The sequence below is a fragment of the Ornithorhynchus anatinus genome, chromosome 13 (assembly GCF_004115215.2).
Source record: "Ornithorhynchus anatinus isolate Pmale09 chromosome 13, mOrnAna1.pri.v4, whole genome shotgun sequence".
In the NCBI taxonomy this organism is placed as follows: Eukaryota; Metazoa; Chordata; class Mammalia; order Monotremata; family Ornithorhynchidae; genus Ornithorhynchus; species Ornithorhynchus anatinus.
In genome coordinates, this window is record NC_041740.1 from 1,990,031 (window position 1) to 2,010,807 (window position 20,777).

A 20,777-nucleotide genomic window follows, 5' to 3' on the forward strand; every position below is an offset into this window, starting at 1 on the left:
CGGGGGTTTGGTCCTTTGGATTCAGAAGCGCCTCCGGTGAAGCACGGGGCTGACGCGCTGACCGGTTTCGAGACCCGTCTGGTCTTCAGCCCTCTAAGGGCTGAGCCCGGAGGGCCGGGGATGGGCTGGGAGGCCGTCAACACCCCCCGAACTGCATCTACCCCCCAGAAGCCGTCGCCAGACGGTGGCCGCGGCCGGATCCCGTCCCGACTTCGAAGAAGGGTTTCGAGGAGAGCGGCTCGGCCCGACCGATCCACGACCGGATGCCGTAACTGTCGTCACCATCGACCGTGGCGGCCACGGGCTCGGCGCTCCCTCCTCCTGCCCGGCCCCACGGGGAGCCGCCGACCCCGTCTCCCCCGGGAACGTGGCGGCGCGGTCGGCGTGCAAGCGGGCTTACCTGAGCGCTCCTCGGGGTCGGGGGTCGGGGTAGGGCGCCGGGGGCGGGGGGGGGGGGCGGCGGGGGGGGGGTCCGGTCAAACCCGAGCGACTCCGGCTAAACCCGCGCCGTTTCTTACGCCCTTCGGAGCCCCGGGTGCGTTTCCGCCGGCGGCGGGGGACGCGGCGGGCGGGCCGGGCCCGCCCCTTCTCCCCCGCCGGCCGGAGGCGCGCCGTACGTGTGGACGCGAGCGTGTGCGAGACGGTGACGCGTGTTCCGAGCGGCGGCCCCCCGGCTCCGGGAGCCGGCGGGGGACGCGGGGTGGGAGGGGGTGTGCGTGTGTGCGTCTGCGGCCGTGTCCGTGTCGGGAGCGGTGTCGTATATAGGTAGAGAAAAGGTAGCTCACTTAAATCTTCTCCCGCCGCCAGGAGGAGGCGGGATTTTCCGGCCTCAGTGAGTGAGTTTAACCACCTCTGTCCTCTTTTCACCTATTATATCTTTCATGCACCATCCAGCTCCCCAAACATCTTCCTGGCTGCGTCACAAGGCGCCCTCTAGGTTCTCTCCCTTCTTCAGCACGGAGTTGAAAATGGAGTTGAGAAAAGGAGACCCGGGGTCAGCTGGTGTGATGGAAACAAGCTCCCGGCTGCCCTGAGAAGCTGGATGGAAATGGTTCGAGTTACTAGGGGCGTCACCATCGCCTGGCGGGGTCGGGGCACGCGGCACGAGGCGGCTTGCGCCCGCCCCCGGTCCTCCCCTCGCCCCGTCCCGCCCCGTCCCGCCGCCCCCTCTCCCCGCCTCCCCCGACGGGGCCGCTCTGGCGACCGGGCCCCGCCGACGGTCGGGTTCGACGTCCGGGGGGGGGGGGGGGGGGGCCCCTCAGGGGACGCGGGGGAGACGCCCGGCGGGTCCCCCGCTTCGTCGGGGCGGGGGGGGCCCGCGGAGCGTGAGGCCCGGGGCGGCGGGTCGTTCGACTGCATCTCCCGGGCGCTTCCTGGGGGCGGACGGCCGCGCCGAGCGCCGGGGACGGAGCCGGCGGGCGACGTCTCGGCCCGCGCCGGGGGGGGCGGGCACGGGTCTCCTCTGGGGGCAACCGCTAGGTCGGAGCGCCCCGGGGACACGGGGACGAAAAATACCGCAGGCCACGCCTGGGCACGTGCGGGGCTCCTTTGGGGAGACCTCCCTCTGGCTCGCTTTTGGGTTTTCTGGTGGGGAGGGGGCCCGATTCCAGCTTAACACGTAGGCGAAAGTCGGACAGAAGTAGTTAACTCCTCTTTTGGCACCGGAGGGGCGGGGGGGGGGGGGCTTCGGGACCCGGAGCCCACCTGCGGTCTCACGTGACTCTCCTCGGGACGGCCGCTCGCGGGGACCACGGGTCCGAATGCCGAGCCGGGAGAGGATCTTACGGAAACCCGACCCTCCCCCGGCAGACGCCGCCAGAACCCCCCCGGCCGCGGTTCCGAGACCGCGGTTCGAATCCGAGGGAGCCGACCTCGGGCGGGGGCGGCGGACCGGAGCCGCGGGGAGAACCACCGGCGCGGGGAGGACGCGGAATTGCCGCCGCCGGGGGGGGGGGGGGTGCGAGGCGGCGACTCGGGGGACGCCGGGCAGACGGGGGGGTACGGGTCCCGGGGAGGCCGGCGGAGAGGAGAGGGAACCCGGCGGCTCCGGTCTGAGGCGCCCGGCCCGGCGCTCCCCATTAGGCTCCCCATCCCATTCCGTCGGAACGCGTGCCGGTCGCCAAACGACCCGACCTCGTCTTTTTGAGGGGAGAGGGAGATTCCGATTCCCGCCCCCGGAAGAAGAACGCAGATGAGACCGGAGCCGGGCCCACGGGGCGTGTCGGGGGGGGCCCCGGGGAGGCGGCCTCGGGGACTCGTTCCCGGCCCAGTTCAAGCGGAGGTTAAAGGCGGGGGGGGGGTCGTCCCCGCCGGGGCCGGGCACCCGAGGTGACGAGCCCGGGGCGCCCGTTCTCTCCAGCGCGGTCCCGGCCGCGCCTCGACCATCGCGGTCGCTCCTCCCCGGAAAGGCCTCCGCTACCGTCCGGCGGAACGAGCCCCCACCCTGCTTCAGCCCGGGCCGACCACCGCCTCCGGACGGCTCGCCCGGGCTCCCCCTCCGCGCCGGCTGAGGCGGGGAGGGGCCGGGGTCCCCCAGGGCACGCCGGCGGGGACGGGAGTCCACCCCAGAGGAGCCGAACCCTCCGGAGGGCGGCGGGACCTCCCCGGGGGCAGGTGGGCGTCCGTCCGGGGCGGACAAAGCCCGAGTCCCGCGTCCCCTCCCCTCCCGGCCACAGAGGAAGATCTCCCGAGCCGGGATTCGACAGCGCAGCGCCGCCCGCCTAAAACCTGCCACGCGGGAAGACGCTCCAGCCCAAGGCGCAGGGTACCTCCCACGTGCTCCCCACCACCCGTCGCTTCGCAGAACCGTCCCGGGCCCGGGCCGGGGATCGGGGCCTTGAATTCCCTCGCCCGGAATTCCCCGGACCCTTAGCCGTGGCCCGCTCTAAGGCGGGGGGGGGATGGCGGAGGCGCTTCGGCTATCCGACAGCGCGGCTTCTCGCTCATCCGGGCGCCGACCGGGGCCAACCGGCCGGGCCGGAAGGCCGCCCGGGGTCCCGGGACGGAGTCGGGGGGGGGGGGAGGAGACCGGGGCGGCGCGGGCGACACGGGCGGGCACGGTCCGCTCGGGGAAAGGACCCCCCTCGCCGTCGAGGCCCCGGGGGCTTAGCCCGAGTCCGCCCGGGGCGGGGCGGCCCCCCCAAGCCGGCGGGGGCTCTTACCTTCAGGTCTTTCCAACTCTCCAGGAGCCTGGCGGCGAGATCGCTCAGATCGACCGTCTTGTCCGAGGGCTCCTGGCTCCGCTCGCTCTCCACGTCCGAGACGCCCTCCTCCTCGTCTTGCGACGGGGTCTCGGCGGCGGCCGGCTCCTCCGGCCTGGGCCCGTTGCTCTCGCGGGCCTCGGCGTCGGGCTCCACCTCGGGCTCGGCCGGGGGCCGCCTCCCGCCCTCCGCCGGGGCCTCGGGGTCCGCTCCGGCCGGGGGGGGCGGGGGCGGGGGCGGCTGGGGCTCCTCCTCTTCCTCGGCGGGGGCCCCGTCCAGCTGCTCCGGGTCGTCCTTGCCGTCCTTCCCGTCCGGCTCGCTGGCGGCGTCCGAGACGGCGCTGTCCGTGCTGTTCTCGCTGACGATCTTCAGCCGGCGGAAGACCAGCTTCTTCGGGGTGTCCGCCTCCGCCTCGGCGCCCGCCTTGGAGGACGGGTCCGGCGTGTTGAGCGGCGTGTGGGCGCGGGACGTGTTCTCGCTCGAGTAGCCGTCCCCTTCGCTGAACTGGGGGGCCGCCGTCTTGGTCTGGGACCAGCGCTGGATGACCGGTAGCACCTTGCTCTCCTCCAGCATATTCTTCGTGGGGATCGGCAGGCGCTCCAGGGTCTTGATAATCTGCCGGGGGGGAACCGAGGCGAGAAACCGTCCCTTTCGGTCCGCGTCCCCCTCCCCCGGGGCCCCTCCGCCGCTCTCTCCGCCGACGGCCCCGGGCGCCGAGCCGGTCGTGGGCGGGGAACGTGCCCGTTCACCCTTCCGTCCGTCTTCTCCCAAGCGCTCCCTACCGCGTCCCCCACGTAGGAAGCGCCCGATCGATACGACCGAACGCGTGGGCCGGGGAGTCCCGGAACTCCGGCTGGACCTTTCGGCCCGGGGGGGGGGGGGGGAGATGTGGACCGTAAAACCGAGGGCCGTGAGGGGAGTCGGCGGGGCGGGGAAGAGAGTCGAACTGGCTGGCGTTAAACGAGGATACGGGGGAAAGCGGCCGGGACGCCCCGAACGGGGCGAGCCCCGGGAAAAACCGGGACGTCTCCCTTCCCCCCCCTGGGCTGACGGGAGCGGGGTGGAGGGAGGGCGGGGCGGCTGAGAGGAGCCCTCCCTTTTTATCTCCCAGAAGCCGCCGGAAAAACAAGCCCTCCCAGAGCCCGGCCCGTCACGGTCCCTTCGGGACCCGGACGCGCGAACGCCCGGCCGGCTTCAAACGTCCCCGAGGGGGGCGCTCTCGCCGGACGAGCGGCCGGGAGCCCCGCCTCCGCCGCACGGGGGCCGACCCGTCGCTGCCCGATACCGTCCGGGCGGCCGCCCGGATCCCTCGCCGAACCCCAAGACCGCTTCTCTCCCCCCGGGGTCCGCGGGTTCTAACCCATCGGGGCGACTTCCTGACGTACAGCGGTCTAAGGCCGTACGACCCGGGACCGTCGGGCGCTCTGACCGGCGGCGAGCGGGGGGGCGGATCTGTGAAAACGTCTCGGGGAATCCGTTATCGGGGGGGACCGGGTTCTTATACCCCGGGGCGGGGGGTGACAATCCTATAAAGCCAAGCGAGGCGCCCGCTCGCGAATCGCCTCCGGGTTCCTCCCCGGGGCGGCCGGGCCCCCGGGCTCCTGACCTCTTCCTGCAGCTTCTGGTTATTCCCCCGGCCGTCACCGAGCTCCGCCATCCAGATCCACAAGAGGGACAGTCCGTGGCACTCCAGGAACGACTTCAGGCAGGATTGCGAGTGGGTGTTCTAGAAACGGGCAAGGACGTTATTATCGGGAATGAAAATTCACATCGCGGGACCGGTCAAGCGCCGCCGCGAAACGAGCAAGCGCGTTGTCACTGGGACTGAGAATTCAAATCGCGGTACTTGTCAAGCGCCGAAAGAGAACCAAGTTAATCGGTTCCCGCCGTGGGGCTCACGCTCTTAACCCCCATTTTACAGATGAGGTCACCGAGGCCCACAGACGGGAAGTGACTCGTCCAGGGTCACGCAGCCGGCAGGCGGCGGGGCCGGGATGAGGACCCGGGCGCCCGCCCCCCCCCCCCCCCGACTCCCGGGCCCGGGCCGTATCCGAAGCCCCGCCGCCGCGCCGAGGCCGGCGGAGGCCGACGACCCAAGGCGCCTCCGGTCCTCTGCGAGCCGGGGCTTCCGTGACTCGGTGGGGACCCCGGAGGCGGGGACGGACCACCCCGACCGGGCCGGCGGGCCCGCCTGGGCCTCGGGACGTACGACGAGGAGCTCCAAGATGAACCCGCCGCCGATCTCCGGGTCTCTGAGCTCACCGTGGGCGGGGAGCGTGTCCGTTAGACCGTGCTTTCCCAAGCGCTCGGCGCAGTGCTCCGCCCACGGGGAGCACTCAATGAATACGACGGACACGGGCCGGGGACGGCGTTCGACCCACCCCGCTGCCCCGTGCTCTCCCGGGCGCTCGGTACGTGCTCCGCGCCCGGCAAGCGCTCAGTAGGCGCCACCGATCGATCCAGTCCGGAGATCAGGATTCGAATCCGGGCTCCGCCCGTTAAGCGGGGGCCACCGGCTCTTCCCGCTTCTCAGTCGGCGAGCCCCAGGCGGAACGGGGGCGGTGGCCGAGCCGACTGCGCGGCGGCCGGCCGAGGGTACTCACTGGGCGGTTCAGACCCGCGCTAAGCGCTCGGGAGAGTCCGACACCGTACAACGGGGCTAGCGGACGCCCTCCCTGCCGGCGAGGAGCTTCCGGTCCGAGGCCTCTTGGCACCCCCTAAGCACCGAGTGAACGCCGCGGGGGACGATCCCGGCTGCAAAAATACCATCGGGCGGCTCGGACCCATCCGGCGACCTCCCCCTCTCGCGGACCAAACCGGGAAGTCCGGCGGTCGCCAGGCAACCCGAAAATCTACGGGACGGCTCGAGAGGGAAGACCGTTCTTCTCGTCTCTCGGCGCCCCGACCCCCCCCCCCCGTCTCCCCCGGGGACGAGCCGGGGCGGGCGGCCTCATCGGCGCCGAGCCACCTGAGCCGGGTCGAAAAACGTGCCCGGGGCGACCAGGGCATCGGGGAAGCAGCGCGGCTCAGTGGAAAGAGCCCGGGAGGGCGTGGGTTCGGGTCCCGGCTCTGCCGCTCGTCAGCTGTGTGACCGCGGGCGAGTCGTTTCACTCCTCTGGGCCTCGGTGACCTCATCTGTCAAATGGGGAGCGTGAGCCTCCCGCGGGACGACCCGACGACCCCGGATCTCCCCCGGCGCTCAGAACGGCGCTCGGCGCGCGGTGAGCGCCTAACAGACGCCAACGTCATTCGTGTCATCATCCGCTCCGGTCAGAGCTCCCCGTGGGCAGGGAACCGGTCGACTCAGTCCGGGCTACCGGACTCTCCCAGGTGCTCGGCGAAGCGCCCCGCCGGCGGCAGGCGGCCCCAGGGCTCCGTGGACGGGGGGCTCGCTCCCCGAGAGATCGCCACGTGGCTTTCCGGGGCCCCGGGAGACCCTCACCTGGATCAGCTTGAGGCAGGTCAGCTTCTGCTCCAGCGTCTCGATGCGGACCATCAGGCGGGACAGGCTGAGGACCTGGTTTTTGTCCGACAGGCCCTCCCCGTTTTCGAGAAGCGCCTCCAGCTCGCCATCCACCTACCGGGGGGCGGGAGGCAGAACGGTCACGCACACGAAACCCCCCGGGCCCCTCCCGGAGGCCCGTCCCGCCTCCGACTACCCGGGGTCGCCGCCCCGGGGTCTCCTCGGCTCCCGCGAGGGGTTCGACGGGGGGCGGGGGGGCCCTCAGGCCGGCGGGAGGCTGGACCGCCGGACTCTAGACCGCCAGCTCGCTGCGGGTGGGCAAAGCGCCCGTTCACCGCTGCGGCGTCCTCTCCCCGGCGCTCGGTACGGCGCTCTGCGCGCGGCGAGCACTCGCGGGCGACGGAGTGACCGAAACGAAAGAACCCGGGCCCCGACCTCACCACGCCGGGAGACGAGGGAGGAGGCCCGATTTATTTATTTTTAAAAACAGTATCTGTGAAGCACTTACTCTGTTCCGGGCACCGTACTAAGCGCCGGGGGGGGGGGGGGCGGTGGGACGCAAGCTAATTCGGTTGGGCGCGGTCCCCGTCCCACGTGGGGCTGACGGTCCCCTCATCCCCGTTTCACAGGCGGGGTTCACGGGGCCCGGGGAAACGAGGTGACCGGCCCCGGGGTCACACGGCGGACAGGCGGCGGAGCCGGGATCAGAAGCGGGCCGCCGCCCGCGCTCGTCGGAACGAGGACTAAATCAACGGATCCTATTTACCGAGCGCCTGAGCGCCGTTCTGAGCGCTGGGGAGAGGACGATATAACGGCAACGGCGAGCAGACGCTCTCCCCGCCCACGACGGGTTTGCCCGTGGCTCCCTACGGCCCGGGGGGGGGGGGGGCGGTCTTCCGTCGGGGGATCGCGGGCCTCCACGGCGGCCCCTCGCCCCGGACCGGCCCGCCCTGCCCGCTCCGGGCCCGGCGGCGAGAGGCCGGAAATCCCCCCGCCCCGGCCGGCCCCGCAGGCGCCCGCTCCCCCGGGCCGTAGGGAGCCACGGGCAAACCCGCGACGCCGGGCCCGACGGACGCCTGAGCCCCTGGGTTCCGCCGGGGCGGGGGGGGGGGGGGGGGGGGGAGAGGGTCGACGTTGACGGGTCTAGACCGCGAGCCCGCTGGCGGGTAGGGAGTGCCTCTATCTGTCGCCCAAGTGGACCTACGGGGCGCTCGGTACAGCCCTCTGCGCACGGGAGGCGCTCAACAGATACCGCGGAACGAACGAGTGAACGAGTCCCGGGCCGAAGGCGTCAACGCCACGGCAGGAGTCCCGCCGGAGGGGGAGGGGCGGCGGGGCCGCGAGGGCGGGAAACCGCCTCGCGCGTTCCAAGCGCTCGGTAAGCGCTCAATAAATACGGCCGAATGAACGAGTGCGGCCCCAGTTCCGCCCTGGGGCCCCCGGATGCCCCGGGGCGACTCGTTTCCGCTCCCGGGGCCTGGCTCTCCCCCCCGCGCCCCCTTTCTTTTTGGAAACGGTACTCGTCAGACGCTTACTGGGCGCCGTACCGCGTGCCGGGGGAGACGCAAGCCGCCGGAGGCGGACACGGTCCACGTCCCATAACGGGTTCGGGGGTCTTGATCCCCATTCTACAGACGATGCCGCGGGCTCGCCGTGGGCAGAGGACGCGTCCACCTCACGGGGCTGAGCGCCTGCTGTGCGTCCGGGCACCGTATTGAGCGCCGGGGGAGCTACGAGCTAATCGGACTCCATCGTTCCCGGCCGTCCGCCTCCCCCGATCGGGCCGCCTCTATCCGTTGCCGACCTGTTCATTCCAAGCGCTCGGCACAGCGCTCTGCACCTAGTAAGCGCTCAGTAGATACTTCCGAACGCCCGGACTGGGCACCGTCCCCTACGGGGCTCACGGTCTCGATCTCCATTTCCCAGATAACGATAACGACGTCGGTATCTGTTGAGCGCTCACCGCGTGCCGGGCACCGTTCTGAGCGCCGGGGGGAGATCCGGGGTCGTCGGGTCGTCCCACGGGAGGCTCCCGGTTCATCCCCATCTGACAGACGAGGTGACCGAGGCACAGTCAAGTGACTCGCCCACGGTCCCGCGGCCGACGAGCGGCGGAGCCGGGGGTCGAACCCGTGACCTCCGACTCCGAAGCCCGGGCTCCCTCCGCTGAGCCACGCGGGCTTTGAGGCTGTCGTGGGCAGGGGACGGGTCGCCCGACTCTATTTTCCTTTCGAAGGCATCCGTCGAGCGCCTACCGGGGACCGTACCAAGCGCCGGGGTAGATCAGAGCTAAGCAGGGCGGACACCGTCCGCCTCTCGCACGGGGCTCCCGGTCTCCGCCCGGGCCGGCGCGTCCCGGAGCCCCCGGGGAGGCCCGGGGTCTGGGTGCGAGACTCACCGAGTCCTTCTTCCGGGAGCGCTCCTTCTTCATTTTCCCGCCGGCGGCCCTGATGCTCACCCGGGTCTCCCCTCCCAGGTAGCCACGGCAGTTGGCTGAGCCACAGAAGCACTTCTGAGCCTCTTTTCTGGTCGAGCACGAGGGACACGTCGGTTAATAACAACAACAACGATAAGAACGGCGATAACAGTCCTTGTCGGGCGCTCGCTACGTGCCAGACCTGCCCCGAGCACCGGGGTAGATGAAGGAGGGGCGGCGTGGCTCGGCGGAAAGAGCCCCGGCTCGGCAGCCGCGGGCCCTGGGTTCTGATCCCGGCTCCGCCCCCCCCCCCCCCACCCCGGTCTCCCGGCTGACCCCGGGCAGGACACTTCACTTCTCGGGGCCTCAGTTCCCTCGTCCGGAAAATGGGGACGGAGACCGTGAGCCCCGCGGGGGCTCAGAACGGTGCCCGGCGCCTAGCGAGCGCTTAAATGCCACGAGCATTATCACCGATCAGGTTGGACACGGCGGTTCCCCGGCAAAGCCGGGGCTCGGGCTCTCAATCCCCATTTTGCAGACGAGGGAACCGAGGCCCGGAGAAACGAACCGCCCGAGGTCAGCCAGCAGACAAGCGGCAGGGCCGGGATTAGAACCCAGGGCCTCCTGACTCCATCCACGAAGCCACGGTGCTTTTAAGCCACATCGGCGGCGGCGGGGTCGGGGGGGGGGGGGGGGGGGAGACGGACCGACTTCCCCGAAGGCCCTCTTCCACAGCCACAGGCACAGTAGAAGCAGCGCGGCTCAGCGGAAAGAGCCCGGGCTGGGGAGTCGGCCGTCGTGGGTTCGAATCCCGGCTCTGCCGCTCGGCAGCCGTGTGACCGTGGGCCAGTCGCTTCGCTTCCCGGTGCCTCGGCTCCCCCATCTGGAAAATGGGGACGAAGACCGAGCCCCGCGCGGGACCACCCGACGCCCCCGTCCCTCCCCCGGCGCTCAGAACGGCGCTCGGCACATAGGGAGCGCTTAACGGATACCAACGTTATTGTCATTTCACCGTCGCCCGGAGCGAGCGGGCCGTTCACTGGGCGCCTCCTACGTGCCGGGCACCGTTCTGAGCGCCGGGGTGCATGCCGGTCGCCTAGGCCGGACTCGGTCCCCGTCCCGCACGGGCCTCGCCGCCTGAACGGGAGGGACAGCGGGGGTCGGACTCCCATCCCGCAGCCGAGGAGACGGGCGCGGGAGGCTGAAGCGACCCGGCCGCGCGGCGGGGGCAAGGGTTCGAACCCAGACCCCGCGCTTCATCCGCCCGGCCACGCTGCTCCCCACTGACGTCGGCACGCGCCGCCCTGAAGACCGTCCCGGGGTGCCGAGCGCTTACCGCGCGCAGGGCGCTGTGCTCGGTACCTGGGCGGACGTAAGGCCGCGGCGGCGGCCGACACGTCCCCCGCCCTCGCGGAGCTTCCCGTCTACGGCGTCTGACCCTCGATTTTGCCGGCGTTCTCTCTGGGTCCCGTTCCCCTTCCGGGGAGCGCGGAACGGGAGAGCCTCAACCGGGGCCCCAGAGCCCGGTCGCCTCGCAAGGCCCAACGCGGTCAGGCTAATCCCGTTGGCATTTGCTAAGCGCTTACTACGACGTGCCCAGCACCGTCCTAAGCCCCGGGGGGGAGATACGGGGTAACGAGGTTGCCGGTCTTCGTCCCCGTCTTCCAGATGAGGTCACGGAGGCCCCGCGAAGTGAAGCGACTCGCCCCCAGTCCCGCGGCTGACGAGCGGCGGGAGTCGGGATTAGAACCCAGGCCCCGTGACTCGTAAGGCCTCGCTCCTCCCGCTGAGCCGCGCCGCTTCTCCGTAACGTCCGGGGGCCGGCTCTCTTTCCGGACCGGCCACTCCCCGGGGGGGGGGGGGGTTTCCTTTGGCGGGAGCGGGAGGGGAAGGACGACACCCCTCCGCCCCCGGCCTCAATTTAGGGCCCCTCGCCACGCGAGGGAATACGGGAGGCCGACGAAATAGAAAGCCCAAGGAGGGGGGAGGTCTCTTGAAAGGAAAACGTCCCCACTGGGATCATTCTTGGGTCACCAAACCACACAACAGGGGTCAGACGTGGTTTGGCGACCTTTTTTTTTTTTTTCCCGGTAGGCTCATCCTCTCGACTGCCAGCTCGCCAACAATGTTGGTGTCGGTTAAGCGCTCACTGTGTGCCGAGCGCCGTTCTAAGCGCCGGGGTGGACGCGGGGGAATCGGGTCGTCCCACGTGGGGCTCCCGGTCTCCGTCCCCGTTTTACAGACGAGGGAACCGAGGCACCGAGAAGTGAAGTGACTCGCCCAAAGTCACACGGCTGACAGATGGCCGAGCCGGGATTCGAACCCGTGACCTCCGACTCCAAAGCCCGGGCTCTCTCCACACTGAGCCACGCCGCTTCTCACCGCCTCTGCGGCACCGTCCTCTCCCGAGCGCTTACTACGGTGCTCTGCATCTGGCGGGCGCTCAAACACCGTCGATACGTGAGCAAAGTCCTCCGGGCCGGGAGCCCGCTGTGGGCACGGGACGCGTGCACCGACTCTGCGGCACCGTCCTCTCCCGAGCGCTCACCACGGGGCTCCGCGCACGGCAAGCACTCAATAAAAACCACTGACTCGGTTTTCTTCTCGTTAAATAAAGGGTCCTCACGTCCCTCACTCGACCCGCTCACGGGACCTCGGTGCCGGGCCGACCCTGGGCTCCTCCGGAGGGCGGGCGGAGGTTAAACCCGATGACCACCCCAGCACTTCGGCCGGCTCCCCGACCCCCCCCTCCCCCCCGAAAAGGAGAGAGAGAACGCCAGGAACCGGGAGCTCGGCTCTCCTACTCGCTCCTCGACAGGGCAGCGGGGGGCGGAGGGACGAAACCTCGGGGGCGGCTATCCTCGGGCCGATCCCCCCGATTCCCCGCACGGCCCCCGGACCCCCACCGGCCCCGCCGGGGGCGACGAGCGGAAGGGAAGACGGGAGCCTCACCCGTATCTCTGGAACTGGTAGTCGAAAGTCAGCTCGGCGCCGGACGGAACCAGTTTCGTGGTGAAGAAGCCGACTCTCAGTTGACCGTTCACAGTCCACTGCCGTGGGAGAGGAAAAGGAAAAGCGAGAAAGGAAAAAGAGGGCGTCAGACCCGCTCGGGCAAACGTGCTTCCTGGCCCTCCGTTCGATGATGAGGGTGACGACGATGGGGTCGGTTAAGCGCTTACTACGTGCCGGGCGCCGGGGCGGATGCGAGCGGATCGAGTCGGACACGGTCCCTCTGTCCCCCGTGGGGCTCGCCGTCTCGATCCCCGTTCTACCGACGAGGCCCAGAGAGGTGAGGTGACTCCCCCGGGGTCAGCCAGCCCGGGGCTGGAACCCGTGACCCGCTGGCTCCCGGGCCCGAGTTCTAGCCACTACACCGTGCCGCCTCTAAGCTCGGGCAGCTTAACCCGTCGGTGATTCTGAGTGAGCGCGTACGAGGCGTACGGCACCGTGCCCAGCGCGGGCGGAGGAGGACGACGATTCCGTTACCCCGTCGGTCAGTCCATCGGATTTATCGGGCACTTAGCGGGTGCACAGCACCACTCTAAGCGCCCGGAAGAGTCCGATTCGACGAAAGAGCGGACACGGTCCCGGCCCGCAAGGAGCTGACAGCCTGGGGGGGGGGGGGGGACGGACGGACGTGGACAGAATTCAATAAATGAGGGATAGGGACGGAGGCGGTGCGGGGCCGGGAGGGGGGGACGAAGAGAAGGAGCGCGTCAGGGCGCCGCCGGAGTGGGACAAGAGGAAAGGAGGGCTGAGGCAGGGAAGGCCTCTTCATCCATTCGTTCCTTCAATCGTATTCACTGAGCGCTTACTGTGTGCAGAGCGCTTGAAATGTACAATTCGCCACCAGGCGGAGACCACCCCTGCCCCCGCAACGGGCTCACGGTCGGAGATGGGCCTCGAATAAGGCTGCGAAGGTAGGGAGAATGACTGCCTCTGGCCCGTGAGCTCGTTGCGGCCGGGAACGCGTCCCTCTGCTGCTGCAGTGTACTCCCCCAAGCTCTCGGTACGGCGCTTGGCCCGCAGTAAGCGCTCGATAAAAAGGGGGGGGGCCCCCTCCCGAGGCGCCCGTGGCGGGGAGTAGGGGGTCGGCCGGCGTGGGGGACGGGCGGACCCCCCGCGGCCCCCGCAGGGGTTTAGGTGCCCGGCAGTCGGCTGGGAACGTCTTCCCCGTCTGCCCCAGACAGAGGAGGGGAAGCGAGAGAGCCTCGAGCTTCCAACGGCCGCCCGCTCGGGCGGGGGAGACGCCGCCGTCTCCCCCCTCCGAGCACCGAGTCGTGCGTCTGCGTACGCGCGGGTCGGGGGAACGAAACCGGCGAAGGGGAAACCACAGTTTCCCCGCTCGCCGAAGAGGAAGTCAGAAATGCACCCACGCGCCCCCCCACACGACCGGGATCCCCCAAGAAATGACTCCCCCCCAGCTCCGTTCCGGCGCAGGCGTGGCAGTCCCGGGGTCCGGACTCGCTCTCGGCCCCCCGAACCTGGGGAAGGGACAGTCCGGGGTGGGGGGGCGGAGGGGGATGGCGTGCTCGGAGACGGAGCCCCGCTGAGGCCTGGGGGTCTTTGTGCTGCGCTGTGGGCAGTGAATGTGTCCGTTTATTCTACTGGACCCGCCCAGGAGTTTAGCGCGGCGTCTGGCACACGGTAAGCGCTCGATAAGACACGACTGAACGAATTTTTTAAAACTCTCCTTGTAACAGGGCTGTCCTTCGTTGACCCGCTGCTTAGATCGGGACCCCCCCCCCCACGCGGGAGGGAACGCGTCTGGTTTTATCGTTACACCGAGAAGCAGCGCGGACTGGCGGGCGGAGCCCGGGCCCGGGCGTCAGACGGACCCGGGTTCTCACCCCGGCCCCGCCACTTGTCCGCTGGCTGACCCTGGGCCGGTCACTTCACTTCCCTCATCTGGAAAACGGGGATTGCGACCGGGAGCCCCACGGGGGCCAGGGACCGAGTCCAACCCCGCTACCTTGTATCCTCCCCAACGCTCGGTACGGTGCCCGGCAGGCAGGAAGGGCCTAAGAGATCCCATCGTCATTATCATTATTAGTCAGTCGCATTTAGGAAGCGCTTACCGCGTGCGGAGCGCCGGACCGAGCCATCGGGAAAGTACAACGAGAAACAGTGACATTACGATCTAGGCGGGGGTCAGAGAGACGGCGATACAAATGAATAAAATTACAGACGTACGTAAGCGGTGGGGGGGGGGGGAGGGGGCTGGGGGAGAGCAGAGGGAGCGAGTCGGGGCGACGCAGAAGGGAGTGGGAGATGGGGAAAAGCGGGGCTGAGTCTGGGAAGGCCTCTTCGGCGGCACACGGTTAAGCGCTCGATAAATACGATCGACCGACCGGACTCCATCCGACCCGATCAGCCCGTATCCGCCCAGCGTGCAGAACGGGGTCGGACTCGCAGGCGAACGCTTAAACGCCACTTAGAGAGAGTCCCACGCGGCCGCGGACGGAGGAGGCCGAGGCCCGGGTGGCCGGCCGCTCGGCCGACCGCTCACCTTCTGGGTCTCGCAGTTGGGCTCGCAGCTGTGGTTCATAAAACGGGAGCAGTTGCCTTTCTGGGTGGCGTCGATGATCTGCAAGAGAAGAGCCAGTGAGGCGGCGCCGCCGGCTCGCTTCTTTCCCCCTTCTTCCGGCGGACTCACCGAGCGCCGGCCGCGGGCAAAGCGCCGTCCCGCGAAACCCCGCTGGCTCCGTCGTACTGAGGGAGCGCCGGCCGGCCGCCGGGCACCGGACCGAGACTCGGGAGAGGACACGTTCCCCGCCCCCGGCCGAGCGGCTAAGGGTGCTTAGGAGGTGGGGGACGCCCTCGTTTCTCCGAGCAGATTCTGGGCGGGGAGGGGAAACCGAGTCACCCCGCCGGGGGCGGCGCGGTATTCCGGGGGTAGGCCCGCCCCAGCCCGGGCCTTGCAGAGCCCATCTCAGGCGGCTCAACTACTCCGCTGCACCACAAGAGCCCGGCGCCACGCCGACCCCCGCCTTCCCCGAACCTTCCTCCCTCCGCCCCGTCCCGCCTCCCCGAGCCGGGAGGACGAAAGGGCCAGGCCGCGCGTCCCCCCGATCTCCCCTTTCCTCTCCATCCAGGCTGCCGACAGGCCCGTCTGCGCCGAACGGAGGTCCGATCTCCGTGCCCCCGCCTCCTCGGGAACTGCGCCCGACCCAGTCACCTCCTACCTACCCCGGCGTTTAGTAAAGCGCTTGGCGCCGACCGCTGGCCCGAGATGGACCGCCGACAACCCCCCTCCTTGGATTCTTACGTCTCCGGTTCGTCCCACCTTCCCCCCGCACCTTTTCCTTCCCCTCCCGAAAAATCCCTCCTCCCAAGGACACCCGGGACCTCTACGGTCAACCAGGTGACCGGCCGGTCGGCCGGTCAGTCGGCCGGCCGAACCCGCCAACCCGCCGGCCGGGCAGCCGTCCGTCCCATCGTGTTTAACGGGCGCTTATCGGGTGCCGAGCACTCTATCAAGCGCTGGGAAAGTACAGTTCGGCAAGGAATAGAGACGACCCCCGGCCCGCGTGATCCGCCCCCCCGCCCGGGGGCTGCGCGACCCCCCCCCCGGCCCGCGACCTCTCCATCGGGAAACGGCGTGGGGTGGCGGAGAGAGCGCGGGCCGAGCCGGCCGGCCCACCGGCCGCATCTTCCTGCCGCCGGTCTGACAGGAGGGCGGCGGGGCCCGCCCCGCCCGGCTGCCTACCTCGTCGTTCTTCAGGGCCATGAAGTAATAGTGGATGTTCTTGTTTCGCGCGTACTCCTTGACCCGGGCTTTGAACTCCTTGTGGTCCAGCACCTCTCCGCAGTACTCCAGGACGAACGTGTTCCTAGGAGAAAAAAGCCAGACGGGCCCATCGCCACCGGCCCCGGACCGCCGAGTCTCTCCCCGGCTAGTCGAAGACGACGCCCGGGGATGAGGGAGCGGGGGCCGGGGGGGGGGGGGGGGCGCGCCGCCGGCTACGCGGAGAACGGGGAGGAGCGGCGCGCCTCGGAGGCCGAGGGACCTGGGTCCGAATCCCAGTTCCGCCCCGCGTCTGTGACCCCGGCCGGGTCACGTCGCCGCGCCTCAGCCACCTCGTCTATAAAACGGGGATCGAGGCAGCGCGCCCCGTGTGGGGTAGGGACCGCGTCCAATCCGATGACCTTGTATCTAGCCCGGCTCTTCGAGCGGCGCTTGGCACGTAGTAAAATAAACAAACCGTGGTGTCGGTTAAGCGCTTACTGTGTGCCGAGCGCCGTCCTGAGCGCTGGGGGGTACAAAGCGATCGGGTCGTCCCACGTGGGGCTCACGGTTTTTTTTAATCCCCACGTGACAGATGAGGTCACTGAGGCACGGAGGAGTCGAGTGACTCGCCCGAGGTCACGCGGCTGACCGGCGGCGGAGCCGGGATTAGAACCCGTGACCTCTGCCTCCCAGGCCCGCGCTCTTTCCACCGAGCCCCGCTGCTAACGGACGCCGTCATCGGGGGAGACAGAGCCGTCCATCCGGAACCGTTTAGCCGCCGAAGCCCAACCCGAGGAACCGGCTATCGATCCGCCCGTCGAACGCGGCGCGGGACAGTAACGATAACGTCGGTATTTGTTAGGCGCTTACTACGGGCAGGGCGCCGTTCTAAGCGCCGGGGGGGGGAGACGCGGGGCGGTCCGGTGGTCCCACGTGAGGCTCACGGTTAATCCCCCTTTCCCAGATGAGGTCACCGAGGCCCAGAGAGGCGAAGCGACTCGCCCACGGTCGCACAGCTGACGAGCGGCCGAGCCGGGACTCGAACGCGTGACCCCGGACCCCCGAGCCCGGGCTCTTGCCGCCGAGCCACGCCGCTTCTCTGGGAGCACTTGGAAAACCGGGCCCGGGGCACGCACCCGTCGACGGTATCTACGGAGCACCTCCAGGGTGCAGAGCCTGTGCCGAGCGCCCGGGAGGGTCCAACGCAACCTCCCCGCCGAGAAGCACGGCAGGCGGGACGATCCGGATACCGACCGCTGCCGAGAGGTCACATTCCGGACATCCTCCGGCCGCTCAAGTCACCCAACGGCGAGCGCGCGGTGCTCCGGAAGGCGCCGGGGGCGAGGGAGGGGAGGGTTCTGAGGAAGCCGGGCCCCGGCGTCATCCGGTGTAAATCCGAGTCCGTAATTTATGACATCTCCCATTTCTTCGCACGGCTCAATCCCTAATTTACGTAGCTCAACGCCCGTCTCCTCCCGTTTAGGCTGTAAGCTCACCGCGGGCAGGGAACCTGACTGTCGGTTGTTGTACTGCCCTCTCCCGAGCGCTCGGGACGATGCTCTGCACACGGTGTAGGGCGCTCGATAAATACGGCTGAACGGATGAGCACCCGTGGAATCGTGGCCCCGGAATCCGAGCCGCACGGGCCCAGCGGACGAAGCGTGGAGCCTGAGGGGGTCGGGGGCCCTGGGTTCTAATCCTGGCTCCGCCGGCTACCTGCCGGGCGACCTCGGTTCGGTGCTCGGCACCGGGTGAGGGCCTGACGAATCCCGCCGTTATTATTATTCTATTATTCTTCGGAGGAGGAAAGGCGCCGCCTGCCAGGGCGGGCCGCGCCTTCCGCTGGCCGCCCGCTTCCGCGCTACAGAGGGGCTGACTGCCGTCGTCCCGACCCCGGGGCTTCGGGGGCTCGGTCGGGGGTGGCCGGGAGAGCGGTGGAAGAGCGTGACGGCCGGGCAGTCGAGCCCGCCGTCCCCGTCGGTACGCGGCGTTCCTCGAGGGCGCACCGCGTCCGGGGCACCGTCCCGAGCACCCGGGAGGGGCCGACACCACGGAGTCGGCAGGCGCGTTCCCCGCCCGCGGCGAGCTGACGGTTTGAGCCGCTGGACCGCGAGCTCGACGAGGCCGGGCGGGCGTGGGCGTCCAAACGGGCTCCTCCTCGGCCCGGCGCCGGGCCGCTTTCCGGCCCCGGGTGCCCGGATGCCCCGGGGAGACCCCCTCGCTCCCTGAGAGAAACGGCGGGGGGGGGGGGGGGGGAGGGGCGGGGGACCGGAGCCCCGGTGGCTTACGACGGAAGATCTTTGGCCGCCCGCAGCCCCCATCCCTTCTTTTCCGTCAGGATGACTTCCACGTCCGCATGCTGTTTCCTCTGGAACCTCCTGTTGGAACAGTTGTCTCCGTTCGGGCACCGGGAAGAACTGGAATGAGAAAGGACGACCGGATGAACGTCAGGCGGGGGCCGCCGGGGGAGCCCGGGCGTCGGGAGCGTCACGGGGTCCGATCCCGGATCCGCCACCCGTCTCCCGCGGGTCCGCGGGCCCGTCCCTTCACGGTGCCTCGGGGACCTCATCTGTGAAACGGAGACCGTCGCCAAGAGCCCCACGTGGGACGGGGACCGCGCCCAATCGCTTGTATCCACCCCGGCCCTCGGTACGGGGCCCGGCCCGTAGGGATGACGACGATTATTACCGTCGCTACGTCCAACCCGATTAACCCGGGCCCCACGACAGCGCTCAGCACAGAGTAAGCGCTTGAACAAGTACCCTAGTTCCAATCACTCCCGTTACCCAAGTCGTTAGGTAACCGGTGACTCCCCGCGCCTTATTTGCTTTTTCCCCACCGGGTCCGGGACCTCCGCGTTGTCGCGGGGCGCGGTGTTTACCATTCGATCATGAGGAGACGGTTGAGACAGTCTTCCCCGCACGCGACGTCGCCTTGGGCGCGCTCCTCTTTGGAGAGGGGGGCGCACTCGCACTGCATCCGTTTGATATCCCGGTGGGACTTGTTCCTCTTCCTGCAGAGCGGAGAGCGGGGTCAGCGGGACCGGCCAAACCCCCGCCCCCCCTCAACCCCAGCCGGGTTTCGCCCGGGCCCGCAAAGGGCTGCTCGTCGGGAGGCGGGGAACGCGGCCGCTCCGTGTCGTACTGTCCTCCCCCAGGTGCTCGGCGCGCGGTCAGCGCTCGGGGAAAAACGGCAACCAACGGAGGGTGGGGAGGCGGCGCGCCCTAACCGAAAGAGGTGAGGGGGAGATCATCGGCCGGATCTCCCCCCCACCCCCCCCCGGGGGTCACCCGCCGGGGCGTCCGGTAAACGTCCCCTTCCGGCGGGTGACCGCGGCCCGGCGAACCCTTCCGGGCGAGGCGAGGAGGCCCGGGGCCGGGGGGGGGGAGGGAGGGCCGCCACCCACCTCTCGGTGAGGTACACGTTCTCCTCGATGAGGTCGAAGTAGCAGGGCATGGTCCCCTGCCTGGCACACTCTTTCCACCTCTGGGGATCGCGGAAGTCGTCCATGACGCACAGCGGGGCCGGCGGCCGGCCCGCCTCCGTCCGCGCCCGCTTCCTGTCGCGCCGCTCGCCGTCGCTCTCCGAGTCGCTCTCCGGCTCCTGCCGCCTCTTCTTGGGGGGTCCCCGCTCCTTGGCCTCGGGCCTCTCGGGGCCCTTGGGGGAGTCCTTCTTCTCGGCCCCGGCCGGGGGCTCCTTGCTGGAGTTGCTGCTGATCTCGGGGGCCTGCACGGAGCCCGGCTCCTTCGGCGGCGGGGCGGGACCCTTGGGCGGCCGGCCGGGGAACCGGGGCCCGTGGGCGACCGCCCAGGGCTCCTCCCCGGCCCCTTCCTCCTCGTGGTCGCCCGTCAGCGAGTCGGGCACCTGCCCGTGGGGGGGCCGGCCCGCCAGCCTGGGGTCCCAGTAGCCGTTGCCGGCCCAGTAGGCCGGGGCGCCGCAGTAGGGCCCGGCGGCCGGCCGGCGGCCGTAGCCGGGGTAGAGGCCGAAGCTGCTGTCGGGCTGCTGGCAGGTGGAGCTGGGCTTCTCCGTCTGGGAGAGGTCCCAGCCCAGGCGGAGCGGGTCCCCGGCCCCGCGGGGGCCGCCCGCTCGGGAGAGGTCCCCCGGGGCGGGGGGGCCGCCCGGCCCGGCCCCCCCGAGCCCGCCGTCGGGTCCGTCGGACGGACCGGCCGCCGGCCGGGCGCCCGCCTCCTCCCGGCGGGCCGCCGGGTCCGGCTGCGCGGCCTCGGGCCGGTCCCTCTGCGGGCCGGCGGGGTCCCGGGGGTCGGGGGCGGCGTCGGCCTGACTGGTGCTGTCCACGCCGTCGCTCTGGGGCTGAGGCGCCTGGGGCGGCGGCCTCCCGCCGGGCCCGGCCCACGGCGCCTCCGGGCCCTTCTCCGGGCCCCTGGGCGCGGGGCACCCGTCGGCGGGCGGGCAGCCCCGGGCGGCGGCCCCCGGCTTCTCGTCGTGGCGGGGCCGGGCGGGCTCGCCTCCTCTCCCGTCCTCCCAGGGGTCGGGCCGGCGCCGGTGATCCGGGCCGCCCCGCGCGGGGCAGGGGCTGCCGCCCTCGGTGGGCAGGGTGGAGTTCTTGGGCACGACCACCACGGACTGCAGGCGGTTCCTCGGGACGCTGCTGTCGTCCGAGTCCGAGGCGTCCGAGTCGCTCTCGTCGTCGTCGCTGGCGCTCTCGGCGGAGTCGGAGGAGTAGTCCCCCGGGGCCGGGGCGGCCGGACCCGGGGCGCGGCCGCTGCCGTCGCAGGTCTCGGCGGACGGGGCCGCGCCGGCCCTCCCTCCCGGGCTCCCGTCGCCCCCGCGGGCCGGGGGGCCGCCCTCCGGGTCCCCGGGCCCGCGGGGGGGGGGCCTCCCAGCCCCTCTCCGCCGTCGGGGACCCCCGGGGTCCGGAGGGACGGGGGCCGGCCCCCGGCCGACGCCTCGGGGGGCCGCGCCTCCGCGGGGAGCTCCGCCGTCTTCGGGGCAAGCGGGCCCTGCCCG

General features: G+C 70.6%; 1 protein-coding gene across 1 annotated transcript in view; it reads right to left on the reverse strand.

Annotated features, from left to right (window-relative positions):
* Positions 1–20,777, reverse strand: part of SETD2 (SET domain containing 2, histone lysine methyltransferase) — a 61,786-nt gene that overhangs the window by 22,463 nt on the left and 18,546 nt on the right. The window contains exons 7-16 of the mRNA XM_029078077.2: positions 19,216–20,615; positions 18,691–18,822; positions 18,098–18,226; positions 15,789–15,912; positions 14,589–14,666; positions 12,032–12,129; positions 9,062–9,188; positions 6,643–6,777; positions 4,807–4,926; positions 3,162–3,815 (exon numbers count right to left, since the gene is read on the reverse strand). Coding sequence (XP_028933910.1) covers positions 3,162–3,815; positions 4,807–4,926; positions 6,643–6,777; positions 9,062–9,188; positions 12,032–12,129; positions 14,589–14,666; positions 15,789–15,912; positions 18,098–18,226; positions 18,691–18,822; positions 19,216–20,615 — 2,997 coding nt within the window. The remainder of the gene's footprint in view (positions 1–3,161; positions 3,816–4,806; positions 4,927–6,642; positions 6,778–9,061; positions 9,189–12,031; positions 12,130–14,588; positions 14,667–15,788; positions 15,913–18,097; positions 18,227–18,690; positions 18,823–19,215; positions 20,616–20,777) is intronic.